The 14,115-nt window shown below is 42.4% G+C and overlaps 1 protein-coding gene across 1 annotated transcript in view; it reads right to left on the bottom strand.

Annotated features, from left to right (window-relative positions):
* Positions 1–10,283: 10,283 nt before the first annotated feature.
* Positions 10,284–14,115, bottom strand: part of SHISA4 (shisa family member 4) — a 49,552-nt gene continuing 45,720 nt past the window's right edge. Inside the window, exon 5 of the mRNA XM_040337841.1 lies at positions 10,284–11,206. Coding sequence (XP_040193775.1) covers positions 11,166–11,206 — 41 coding nt within the window. The 3' untranslated portion in view covers positions 10,284–11,165. The remainder of the gene's footprint in view (positions 11,207–14,115) is intronic.

Raw genomic sequence — 14,115 nt, 5'->3', positions numbered from 1 at the left:
ATTTGCGTAGAATGACGTCACCGTCTTAAACATTGGCTTGTTCCGGTTTCATTTCAAGCATGCGCACTGGGATCCCCCCACGGACGGCGCATGTGCAGTTAAAAAAAAACGTTGTTTACGTCGGGTCACAACGTATTTACATAAAACACGCCCCCATCACAGATATTTGAATGCCGCGCCATTACGCCGTCAAAGATACACTACGCCGCCGTAACTTACGGCGCGCATTCTTTGTGGATTTGAAAAAAAAAAAAAGTTACGGCGGCGTAGTGTATCTTAGATACGCTGCGCCCGGGGGAGAGAAGCGCCGATCTACATGGATCTGCCCCATAATATGGAATCACTACAGACCGGCCCTTTCTGGCTGACTTCTGCTGTATCAGCAGAAAACTGTAGCAATGCATTGTATCTCTACCAAATATAATGCTGGTCTCCAAAACCGATCATCTACACGTCATGTATAGAGTTATGACTGTATCTGAATGGCTTGTATTATTTAACAGCTATTCTCTTTGTATGGTCAACCAGAAGATAGCAAATAAAGGTGACTTGGGATTAATAATCTTGGGACACCATCCATTGCTGTTTGCTGAATCAGTAGAGTGGCATTTGAGACTGGAATCACATTATGGTGTTATAAGGATTCTACTTTTATGCCGCGTACACGATCGGTTCGTCTGATGAAAACAACCGTTTTCATCAGACGAACCGATCGTGTGTGGGCCCCATCAGTTTTTTTTTTTGTGAAAAAACTTAGAACCTGTTTTAAAATTATCTGATGGTTAAAAAACCAATAGAAAAAAACGATCGTCTGTGGGGCAATCCATCGGTTAAAAATCAATGCATGCTCAGAATCAAGTCGACGCATGCTCGGAAGCATTGAACTTCATTTTTCTCAGCACGTTGTTGTGTTTTATGTCACCGCGTTCTGACACAATCGTTTTTTTAACCAATGGTGTGTAGGCAAGACTGATGAAAGTCAGCTTCATCGGATATCTGATGAAAAAATCCATCAGACCGTTTTCATCGGATGAACCGATCGTGTGTACAGGGCATTAGAGTACTTCTAGAGCTTGTGTTTTTCAATGTGAAAAAAACCCCAGCAAAACGCACAATAACACAGTAAAGCCTAGTAAAACACCCATTAAAGATGTCCTTTTATAATGCTACATCTATGAATCCAGCCTTAAAGTGACACTAAGGCCTTGTACACACAATAGGATAGCCAGAGGACAGCGATCTGAAGGACAGTTTTCATCAGCCCAAACCGATCGTGTGTAGGCCCCATAGGTTAGTTAACCTTAGATTAAAAAAATGAGAACTTTCTTTAAAATTTAACCGATGGACAGGTCAAAACCGATCGCTAGTATGCAAAAGCATCGGTTAAAAACCCGCGCATGCTCAGAATGAAGTTGACGCATGCTTGGAAGCATTGAACTTCGTTTTTTCAGCACGTCGTTGTGTTTTACGGCACCGCGTTCTGACACGATCGTTTTTTTAACTGATGGTGTGTACGCACAACGGACCATCAGTCAGCTTCATAGGTTAACCTAAGGCCCCGTACACACGATCGAGTTTCTCGGCAGAATTCAGCCAGAAACTCGATCGGAGCTGTATTCTGCCGAGAAACCCAGTCGTGTGTACACTTTTGGCCGAGGAAGCCACGAGGATCTCGTCGGGCCAAATAGAGAACATGTTCTCTATATCCTCGTTGTTCAATGGGAAATTTCGGCTCGCTGAGATCCTCGGCGGCTTCACAAGGAACTCGACGAGCAAAACGATGTGTTTTGCCCGTCGAGTTTCTCGGACGTGTGTACGGGGCCTCAGACAATGGTCCTTTAGACCGTTGTCCTCTGGCTATCCTATCGTGTGTACAAGGCCTAAATAATCCCGTGAGCTTCTGAACCTCTCCACTTCTTCTTCAATTCCATTTATTTGGAAGGAGAAGTGCACATTAGTTGAAGGTCATGTGCACTGCTCTATGAATTCTACAAATCCCATAGTACATTTTCCATAGTCCATTGTGGGAACGAGCAGAAGAGGGTGACTAAGTTCCTACATACAGTGGAACCATGACGAACAAAGGTAGCCAGCCTATGACAGAAAGTTGGATCGTGGTTGCGGTAAAAAAAGGAATTTATAGATTTGGAGGAGGCTGAGAGTTTAGCGTCACTTTAAATTAGACATGCATGGTTTGTATTCCCATTTTGAGGGTTCCCTTGAGCGAAATGAAACCATAGTGATCAATGCCACATAATCAGTGCAATATCTTAGATGGATATATGGATCTTGTTGTTTACTTTGGATTGCTGTATTCTAAGTAAACGGTAAGTTACAGTTCTTTTCGAAAAGACAAAACTATGTCTATCACATAATGCTAGAAGGACTTCCCTCTGTTACCCTCTCCATTGTGAACTGGTTAACAGATCAAGCATAGCTTAGAAAAGCTGTGTAAGAAGATATTGATGGGTACTGAGTATCACTGTATTTAAAGTAAAAATACATTTGCACAGGTATAAATTTATATATTTTTGACATGTAAATCTGTTGTGGAAAATTAAATGTTTCAAGAGCTTAATAAAGATTTTAAATGCATGTGTAATTAAACTCTTCCACCAGCCTCTCTGGAATATGTTGTCTGGCACTGCGTGTATCTCTGACAGGGAAAAGATACTTTATGCTTCAATTGGCCATATAAGGAAATCACAGCAACTTGTTCTCTATTCACAAGGCAAGGGAGGGTGAGAATGTTTGGGGGATGAAATGGCATAGCAAGAAGACTGAGAAACATGAAAAATAGCTAAGGCCATGGCCATATATTATCTTTAATAGACGGGGGAAAAGAAACAGCTTTATGTGTTTTGCTGATGAATTTGGCATCTTTTCACAACTTTAAGTTTAAAAGCAACAAGGCTGCATACTTTTGTGATATGTTAGTCCAACTAAACAATTCAGTCTTGCTATGTTATTAAATTATGATTATTGCATTAGAAAATTACATTTGCTGAAATGGCCTTTTGAATACATCATAGCTAGTAGACTATTAGGACTTAGTTAGCTGGTGTCTCTATTTCTGTACTTACTGCAGACAAGCAGTTAGTCTTGAAGGTGCAGTACATCAGTGGTCATCCACCCTGTCCTCAGGGCCCACTAAGGCCTCGTACACACGATAGGTTAACCAGATGACAACGGTCTGATGGACCGTTTTCATCGGTCAAAACCGATCGTGCGTGGGCCCCATAGGTTATTTAACCATCGGTAAAAAAAAGCCAACTTGCTTTAAATTTAACCTATGGATTCCTAACCGATGGGAAAAAAACGATCGTTAGTAGGCACAACCATCGGTAACCACTTAAGGACCGCCTTCTGCACATTTACGTCAGCAGAATGGCACGGCTGGGCACATGCACGTACAGGTACATCCTGTGCTAGTGCCGAGCCATGGGTCGCGGGCGCGCGCCCACGACCCAGTCCGAATCTCCGTGACCCGATGGCCGCTGGAGTCCCGCGATCGGTCCCCGGAGCTGAAGAACGGGGAGAGCTGTGTGTAAACACAGCTTCCCCGTTCTTCACTGTGGCGGCATCATCGATCGTGTGATCCCTTTTATAGGAATACACAACCGATGACGTCACACCTACAGCCACACCCCCTACAGTTAGAAACACATATTAGGTCATACATAACCCCTTCAGCGCCCCCTTGTGGTTAACTGGTTGTGCAATTGTAATTTTCACAGTAAACAATGCATTTTAAATGCAATTTGCTGTGAAAATGACAATGGTCCCAAAAATGTGTCAAAATTGTCCGAAGTGTCCGCCATAATGTTGCAGTCACGAAAAAAATCGCTGATCGCCGCCATTAGTAGTAAAAAAAAAGGAATTAATAAAAATGCAATAAAACTATCCCCTATTTTGTAAACACTATAAATTTGGAGCAAACCAACCGATAAACGCTTATTGCGATTTTTTTTAACAAAAATAGGTAGAAGAATAAAACTGAGGGAAAAAATTTTTTTTTTATATATTTTTGGGGGATATTTATTATAGCAAAAAGTTTAAAATATTGAATTTTTTTCAAAATTGTTGCTCTATTTTTGTTTTATAGTGCAAAAAATAAAAACCGCAGAGGTGATCAAATACCACCAAAAGAAAGCACTATTTGTGGGGAAAAAAGGACGCCAATTTTGTTTGGGAGCCACATCGAACGACCGGGCAATTGTCTGTTAAAGCGACGCAGTGCCGAATCACAAAACCTGGCCGGGTCCTTTAGCTGCCTAAAGGTCCAGGTCTTAAGTGGTTAAAAATCTATGCATGCTCAGAATCAAGTTGACACATTCTTGGAAGCATTGAACTTGGTTTTTTTACAGCACGTCGTTGTGTTTTACGTCAGCGCGTTCTGACACGATCGGTATTTTAACCGATGGTGTGTAGGCGAGACGAACCATCAGTCAGCTTCATCGGTTAACCTATGACGACGGTCCATCGGTCCATTCTCATCGGATGGACTGATCGTGTGTACGCGGCATAACAGGCCAGGTTTGCAAGATAACTGAAATACATCACAGGTGATATCATTTTCTTCTCAGTGATTGCAGTATTCTAGTCTGCATCTCCCCAAGGTAATACATAAAATCTGGCCTGTTAGTGGGCCCTGAGAACAGGGTCGATAACCACTGCAGTACAGTTAAATTGGGACCTTCATTCTCCTTTTGGAGATTGCTTAAAGTGTTTGTTACCCCAACACTTTATATTCCTGATATGTTCCTGCTGTACCATGTGCTTGTATGAGAAAGTATCCTGTTCTCTTTGTATTACTTTATTTATGTGAAATCCCTGGTGTTTCTGCTAGTCCCCTTGCTTTCAAATTAAATACTGGCCACACTAAGCAGGATAGCTTATCGTGGTCAGTTCTCTAGCTATGATGGGAACTCAGTGTATGCTCCTCCAATGATTAGACTTGTCCTGACATGCCCCCCGCTGAACAGCCATTCACTGGGAAGCTCAGTGAGCTGCTTCTCCTCCCCCAGCTCTTATGCAGCTGAGAACAGAGGGAATGTGATCTCTTCAATTAAAAGGAAAAAAAGGTATTTATGTTTTTTTATATATTTTTACAAAAATATTTTTCCTTTCGATTCCATTTTAAACTGAATGGGTTGTTTTACAAGGTGATCGTTTATAATCACTTTAATTCTTGGACTACCCCTGCCCTTTTACACACTTGGAAAGCTTTTTTTTTCTTTTTGGGGAGGCAGCAAGTACCATTTTCATCTTGCCTAGGCCAGAATAAAATGTTCTAGATCTACTCACCCCTGCCGGCAGCCTCCTGGAATCACATCAGGACAGCCTGATCCAGCCACCACTTCTTGCGAGTGCACAGTAGAGGCCTGGTTGTGACCGATCAGGATGTCACAATCGGCACTCAAATCCAAGATGGCAATGTGGGAACAAAAACAGCGCTAAAGACTTTGGGTTGTAGAAAGACATCACTGTACTTCTTGGGCTGGTAAGTACATATTTTGTAAAAGGCAGCAGCTACAGTACTTGTAGTTGCGAAATTATAGTTTTGTTCACACCTGGGTGATGTAAACACTGCGTCACCAGTTGATGGCTGTCCTGTGACATTGTCCATTGACAATGAACAACTCTTTACAGTGACTTGATGGTCATTGCATTTATCAGGGACTTGTCCTCTCAGAAACAAAGCACACTTAGGGCCCTTTCACACAGGGCGGATCAGTAATGATCCGCCTCCGTGTGTCCGTACAGCTCAGCGGGGATCCTCCGTAAAATCCCCACTGAGCTGGCAGCTGACAGGGCGGTCCCCGCACACTGTGCAGGGACCGCCCTGTCTTTCCTCCGCTCTCCCCTATGGGGAGAGCGGATCCGATCCGGCAGACGGAAGAAAAATAGGATCTTTGCGGAGGCGGACAAATTACGGGTGTAATCACATAGGGACCCATGTATGTCCCGTTTTCATCCGCAACGGACGGATGAAAATGCGGACATACGGTCCGTACGTGTGAAAGGGCCCTTAGGGTCTAAGGGCCCTTTCACATGGGGCGGATCAGTAATGATCCGCCTTCGTGTGTCCGTACAGCTCAGTGGGGATCCTCCGTAAAATCCCCGCTGAGCTGGCAGCTGACAGGGCGGTCCCCGCACACTGTGCAGGGACCGCCCCGTCTTTCCTCCGCTCTCCCCTATGGGGAATCGGATGAACACGGACCGTATGTCCATGTTCATCCGATCCGATCCCGCAGACGGAAGAAAAATAGGGTTTTCTTTGTCCGAAAATGCGGATCTTTGCGGAGGCAGACAAATTACGGGTGTCAGCGGATAGTCATCCACTGACACCCGTAATCACATAGGGACCCATGTATGTCCCGTTTTCATCCGCAACGGACGGATGAAAATGCGGACATACGGTCCGTACGTGTGAAAGGGCTCTTAGTTTGGGTACCCCTGGTCAAATGACATGCTTTGTGGCTTTTTCCTGGGTTAAAAAGGCAAAGGAGCAAATCCAATCTTGACATGTGTACATTTCTTTATATTTGAACACACAATTGTTAGTTATTTGCTTATTTTAACAGGCTGAAAAAATAATACATAAAATGTGGTATGTCCAAAAGTTTGAAACACTGTCTGTCAGTGCTTTGTGAAACTCTCTTGTGCAATAATGACAGCCTCCAAAAGATTCTTGTAGCCAGAAGACAGTTTTTGTTTATTTTTTAGGATTTTATCAAACTATTCCTTGGCATATATTCAACGTTCAGAAAATATTCCCTGGTTATTTTTCACTGCATGTTTAAAATCTATCTACATATTTTCACGAACATTGAAGTCTGGGAACTGCGATGCCTGTCGTATATTACTTAAAAAGGTTTATTCTTTATACATGTTCCTTACAGTGTATGCTAGTTTTATTGCAGTTTCTCACACTTTGTATGATTGAATGTTATACCAAGGACTGCATCCTTTTAGAAAGTGGGGAGTGTAGGCAGGTTTTCGGCTGCAGTATAGCCATCGACCTGAAGATAGCACTGTGCCATATTTTTAGGCTGGTATTGAGAACTAGTTTGTCTCCTACTATAGGCTCCAGTCAGCCATCTTGGGGAGTATGGCATATCTTATTGGATGCTGAAATCCCTTCAGATTTTGGCAGCCGTATTGACACAGAAGTCCTTAAAAAACAGATTCTGCATCATTCACTGGATGAACTGTGGAGAAATCCATCCTCAACAAAGACAACAAATACATTGAAATCTCAGGATCTTCCCTCGCTTTTTCTTGGAGCTGTCCCTTGGAAGCACACCAGCCTTGTAGGGTAAACAGGTGCTGTATGATGTTTAGAAATGACTAAAACCTGCTTTCTCTGTCATAATCTTTGGGGATGAAATTAATTGCTTCATAGTACTTGCAGCTACAGAGGTCAGGGAGGGCTTGTTTTAAAGCTAATTTGGCGCTTGTCATTACTGTAATGCCCATACTCTGGCCCTAGGTTAATTTTAATTTATATTTCCTAATAATTTCCAATGAACTTGTGATGAGGGAGTGAGGGTTGCTCTGAAACATGTTAGTTTCTTTTCATTTTTTTTCAAGTTGGAGTCTTACCATTACTGTTTTAGTGGAACTGTTGCTCTTTATTTATTCTGCTCTACAGGCATTTAGTATTGCTGATTCATGATGATACATTTACATTACCACTTGCTCAGCTGATCCTTTCCTTGTGATTGTGCTGATTTGTATCTAAAGAGATACATCAAGGCCGTCAAGCATGTTGATCTGTGCACAGGAGATGTCATTCTCCAGAAAGACTTGTCTGCACTGTTTTTGCTTTGCAATTTTGTCACAGAGATGCTATTACTCAGCAGAATCAATGATCAATGAATACTAAAACCATTCACATCTAGGTGACAGCTTCTATTCCTTTACCAAAATGGATATATTTGGCATGTATGTTTTATGTAAGCTTCCATTGGAGGCAAGAGCAGGTACCAAAATGACATCTGGTAGTTTTCTTTTAAAGCGGTAGTAAACTGCATAAAACAAAAAAGGCCCAGGACAGTTTAAGTCATAATGTGCTAGTATGCATCGTATACTAGCATATTATGACAGACTTACCTGAAAACGAAGTCCTCCGGTGGCACGCTGTCACTGCTGAAGGCTCTTCTATCTTCTCCCGGTCTTCCTTTCAGGTTCAGGGGTTTTGGTGATATGAATGGCCGAGCCAGCGATGACGTCACTTCCACGCATGCACGCGGGAGTCACTGTTTACAGCTCAGCTCTGAAGGAATGGCACGGGTGTGCCGTTCCTTCAGAGCACAAGAGCCGGTGACGTCACCAGCTGCATCTAAAGTAAATATCTCCTAAACAGTGCATGTTTAGGAGATATTTATTGTACCTATAGGTAAGCCTTATTATAGGCTTACCTATAGGTAAAAATCATACAAGGGAGTTTACTCCCACTTTAAACCCAAAATCAAAGTGTTAAATGTACTAAGATCTAGATACACTACACAAATTGAAGCTGAACTATAGCAAACACTTTAAAAGCAGTAACAACAACAGTTTTTCTCCTTTTTGGGATAAAGGTGTTACATAAAAGAATAAAAGCTGACCATCGTAAGCACCCCTGTCACTGTTAACCAGTTCCCGACCTCCTCATGTACATTTACGTCAGCAGAATGGCACGGACAGGCACATCCACGTACCTGTACGTCCTCTGCTAGACGTGGGTGGGTGGTCCGATCGGGACCCCCCCCCCGTACATGCGGAGGTCGGGTCCACTCGGGGAGCGTTCCGGGACGACGGCGCGGCTATTTGTTTTTAGCCGCTCCGTCGCGATCGCTCCCCGGAGCTGAAGAACGTGGAGAGCCGTGTGTAAACACGGCTTCCCCGTGCTTCACTGTGGCGCGCATCGATCGAGTGATCCCTTATATAGGGAAGACTCGATCGATGGTGTCAGTCCTACAGCCACACCCCCCTACACTAGTAAACACACACTAGGTGATCCCTAAATGTTACAGCGCCCCCTGTGTTTAACTCCCAAACTGCAACTGTCATTTTCACAATAAAGAATGCAATTTAAATGCATATTTTGCTGTGAAAATGACAATGGTCCCAAAAATGTGTCAAAATTGTCCGAAGTGTCCGCCATAATGTCGCAGTCACGAAAAAAATCGCTGATCGCCGCCATTACTTGTAAAAAAAAAAAAAAAAAAAAAAAATGCAAAAAAACTATCCCCTATTTTGTAAACGCTATAAATTTTGCGAAAACCAACCGATAAACGATTATTGCGATTTTTTTTACAAAAAATAGGTAGAAGAATACGTATCGGCCTAAACTGAGGAAAAAAAAAAATGTATATATGTTTTTGGGGGATATTTATTACAGCAAAAAGTAAAAAATATTGAATTTTTTTTTAAATTGTCGCTCTATTTTTGTTTATAGCGCAAAAAATAAAAACTGCAGAGGTGATCAAATACCACCAAAAGAAAGCTCTATTTGTGGGGAAAAAAGGACGCCAATTTTGTTTGGGAGCCACGTCGCACGACCGCGCAATTGTCTGTTAAAGCGACGCAGTCCCGAACTGTAAAAACCCCTTGGGTCTTTAGCCAGCATATTGGTCCGGGGCTTAAGTGGTTAAATTGTTTTCTGGTTACTGCAGTATATGCACAACTGAGCGTGCCTATGAAAAAAAAAAAAAAAAAAAATCTAAAAACTAGAACAAAGAACAGATTAAGTATTTGTTCAATTGCAGCATTATTTCTTACAGATTCGAAAATGTAAGATGGCAGGCATGTAGTTATTATGGGAAGCATTATTAGGTTTTTATGCCTCATGCCGTGTACACACGATCGGTTTATCCGATGAAAACAGTCCGATTAATTTTTTTCTTTGGACAAACCGATCATGTGTGGGCCCCATAGGTATTTTTTCCATCGGTGTAAAAAAATAGAACATGTTTTAAATTTTTCCGATGGATAAAAAAACGATAGTAAATTCCCATCGTCTGTATGGAACTCCACCGGAGAAAAATCCACGCATGCTCAGAATCAAGTTGCTCGGAAACATTGAACTTAATTTTTTTCGGCTCCTCGTAGTGTTTTTTTTACGTCACCGCGTTTTGGCACGGTCGGAATTTAGTCTGATAGTGTGTATGCAAGACTTATGAAAGTCAGCTTCATCGGATTTCCGACGAAAAAATCCAACAAATTCTATTCCATCAGAAATCCGATCGTGTGTACACGGCATAAGGCCTAGCATAAGATAAATCGAGACACCATTTAAAATGTTTAAAATAACAGAACAGTAATATTTATTTACTGTAAAAAATATTGTAGTTTAACTTAAAAATACATTCTTTACATTCAGCGCTCTTACAGCAGCAGCTATATCCAGCAACTTTGAAATGTACATTATTATTTTTTTTTCAAACTGGCATCAAGATGTTAATGCACGCCGGTAAGGTACAATGAAATAGCTTAATAACTTCTAAAATAGCTTAATAACTTCTAAAGTACCTGGCAAGCCCTAAAACCTGTGGTACTCTAAATGGAAAATCTTGACTTCACCTCGGCAGTTGTGACTTACTACCCCCCCCCCCCCATGCCTTTCCCAGTAGATCCTCAAATGACGGGTTGCTTTACTGACCAATAGTGAAGCGTGGGAGGTGGGACAAAGCAGCACATTTTTAAGTGAAATTAAGATTTCCATAATTCACCTCTTCTTGGGAGACTCTATTGATGCATGTTGGGATATCTGAGTGCTTGGTGCAACATCTTGGTGGCAGTTCACATACACAGGTTAATATAATTTCACTTTAAGTCTGAAAAGAATTGAAGTCCGACACATAATGTATCATTATTACATCCACAACAGACATTAGTAAAATGTGTTCCAGTAACTTTAGTGAAGGTAACCATGCAACTCAACCTGATAATGAATATTTCTGCAGCCTGCAAGAAGACAATGTGCTCAAAGAATCTTTCATCTTTGTGGCATGACCAAGTGAATTGGGTGTACAAAGAAAGCATTTTTCATGGTGGAGCAATGAAATGCTTAAAGTCACACAGTATGTAATACAGGATGTTCCTCCGACAAAAATCCACAACCAATAGAGCAAAACAAGTCAAGATAATGAAATAATATTCCTCCACTCTTGTCGTCACTGCCCAGGATACATTGTGTTTGGAGGTGGACCGGCAACTAAGGATGAAAAAGAATAAAAAAAAAATTACTATTGTGAAGTTTACCTAAAAGATTTGCAGTAACATTTTCCTGATCTGTATGTAGTCTGAACAGTCTTTGCCCTGTGACACATCGATTTTCATTGTTGGTCTACTGAATGTACTCATCAGACTTGTATTCAGATTAGAGAAAGTATATACCAGGGATATGCAATTAGCAGACCTCCAGCTGTTGCAAAACTACAAGTCCCATCATGCCTCTGCCTCTGGGTGTCATGCTTGTGGCTGTCAGAGTCTTGTTATGCCTCATGGGACTTGTAGTTCTTTAACCACTTCCCGACGGCCGTACGAATATGTGCGGCCGCAGGGTGGTTCTAAATCTCTAACAGGATGCATATATGCGTCCTCCGCTCTTCCAGGCCACTAGAGGGCGCGCGAGCGCCGCCGGCGGCGCGCGCACCCGCCGCATTCCTGAGATACCGATGCGCGTGCCTGGCGGCCGCGATGTCCGCCAGGCACTCGCCGGCTACAGGGACAAGATGTGGAGCTCTGTGTGTAAACACAGAGCTCCACGTCCTGTCAGGGAGAGAGGAGACCGATCTGTGTCTCTTGTACAGAGGGACACAGCATCGGTCACCTCCCCCAGTCACCCCCCTCCCCCCACAGTTAGAACAACACCCAGGGAATACATTTAACCCCTTCCATGCCCCCCTAGTGTTAACCCCTTCACTGCCAGTCACATTTATACAGTAATCGGTGCATTTTTATAGCACTGATCGCAGTATAAATGTGAATGGCGCCAAAAATGTGTCAAAAGTGTCCGATGTGTCCGCCATAACGTCGCAGTCCCAATAAAAATCGCAGATCACCGCCATTACTAGTAAATAAAAATTATAATAAAAATGAATAATAATTCTGTCCCCTATTTTGTAAGCGCTATAACTTTTGCGCAAACCAGTCGCTTATTGCGATTTTTTTTTTTTTACCAAAAATATGTAGAAGAATTCGTATCGGCCTAAACTGAGAAAAAAAATATTATTATTTTTAAAAAAAATGGGATATTTATTATGGTAACAAGTAAAAAATATTGGTCAGGAAGGGGTATACGTGCCCAGTAAGGAAGTGGTTAACAGCCGGAGGTCCACTAATTGCATATCCCTGGTATATACATTTTTCTATGCTACTAATTAGGAGTCACATAATCCTTGTGTAATATGGTTTCACAATGTACTCATGTAATTAAAAACTTAACATAAACCTATTTACCATAAAAGCATTCACTCACTTTTTTTCTTATTATGCCTTGTCTGCCCAGCTGGGGACATTTGAGGGTAAATCTGGTAGCAGAACTAAATAGAGAATACCTGCAGCAGCTTTTAGTACCCCCTGCTTCTCTACTAGTCTGTCCACCTGGGGACCTTTGTGGGTAAATCCGGTAGCCGAACTAGAGAATACCTGCAACAGCTTTCAGTATCCTCTGCTTCTCTACTAGTCTGTGCACCTGGGGCATTTATGGGTATATCTGGTAGCAGAGCTGGAGAGAGTATACTTGCAGCATCTTTTGGTATCCCCAGCTTCTCTACTAGTCTGTCCACCTGGGGATATTTGTGGGTAAATCTGGTAGCAGAACTAAAGCGAGAATACCTGCAGCAACTTTCAGTATCCCCTGCTTCTCTACTAAGCCTCAAACCAATACCTACTGGCCCACTGCTATGATGATCTGCCTCAGTGGCCAGTCCTAATTTGTAGAGCATGAGAGAGGGTGAGCTTTCAGCACTATGAAGAAGACCTGAAAAATGACTTTGTCCCTCATTACAAGTAAAGTAGCAGTGTCAGCACTATTATATGCAAGTCCTCATCTCCTAAGTTGTGGGGGAATTCCTCCTCAGCACCATATTATTCATTGAGAAATATATGCAACACCTTTTTCTGAAGTCCTGATAAGTTGTTTTAATGCCAGATTCAGGAGGGAAGGAATACACATAGACCAGTGACCACCGTTACACACACATATCAAAAGACAGTAATTTTGACAAGAACCCATGCCTCACTGTGCCTATACCTCACTGTGCCCATGACTAGACTGATGTTTAACATGGGAGTCTATGGAAGGGGTGCCCGACTTTGAAAAATCGGTGCTCCCCAGCCATGGATCCCCCAGACAACAACTTTGCACACTTGTAGAGGAAGAGTGGGGCCACATGTGTGCCAAGTTTGGGGTCCATGGGAACCTACAGACGGCCGGTACTGGGTCCCCAAAGTCCGGGAGATCAGGCGCAAAAAGGTGACTCGAGTATAAGCCGAGGGGGGGCATTTTTAGCACAAAGAAATGTGCTGAAAAACTCAGCTTATACTCGAGTATATACAATAAGTAAAAAAACTGAGGATTATGATCTGCAGATACTGTCATAGCATATCACACACAGCTTTCAAAGCCCTTGCCAGATCATTAGTGGATATTAGGGCCAGGTAAGAGGAGCGGGTGTGTGTCTGGAACATTAACCCCCTGACATGTACTAGAAGTGTCAAAGAGGTTAAATGAATGGTCTGTTTTCAGCACAGCAGGCCAAAGATTTTGCAAACATCTGCAGGCTAAAATATACTTGCATGGGTCAACTTGAGATAAATATCTTAATAGGCATGGTGTTGTGAAAGAGTCACTTTAATAAAGACTTCTGATCAGTTGCTGGGAGTGGCAGAAAACCCTTTCTACCACTCCCAGCAACTGATGAGAAGTCTTTATTAAAGTGACTCTGTCACAACACCATGCCTATTACTGTGTAAGCTATAAGTTGCTGAAGTTGTACTGTACACAGGGCTATGGCGTCCCCATGGGACAGGTCTGGCCAGGAATTTCCCTCAGGTCACAGTGCTGAACAGAGATGAGGATATCTGCATTAAAACGAATATGTATATTTTTCCCTAAAT

The sequence above is a fragment of the Rana temporaria genome, chromosome 2 (assembly GCF_905171775.1).
Source record: "Rana temporaria chromosome 2, aRanTem1.1, whole genome shotgun sequence".
In the NCBI taxonomy this organism is placed as follows: domain Eukaryota; kingdom Metazoa; phylum Chordata; class Amphibia; order Anura; family Ranidae; genus Rana; species Rana temporaria.
The sequence above is the reverse complement of the archived record's forward strand: the minus strand, read 5'-3'. Positions and strand labels throughout refer to the sequence as shown.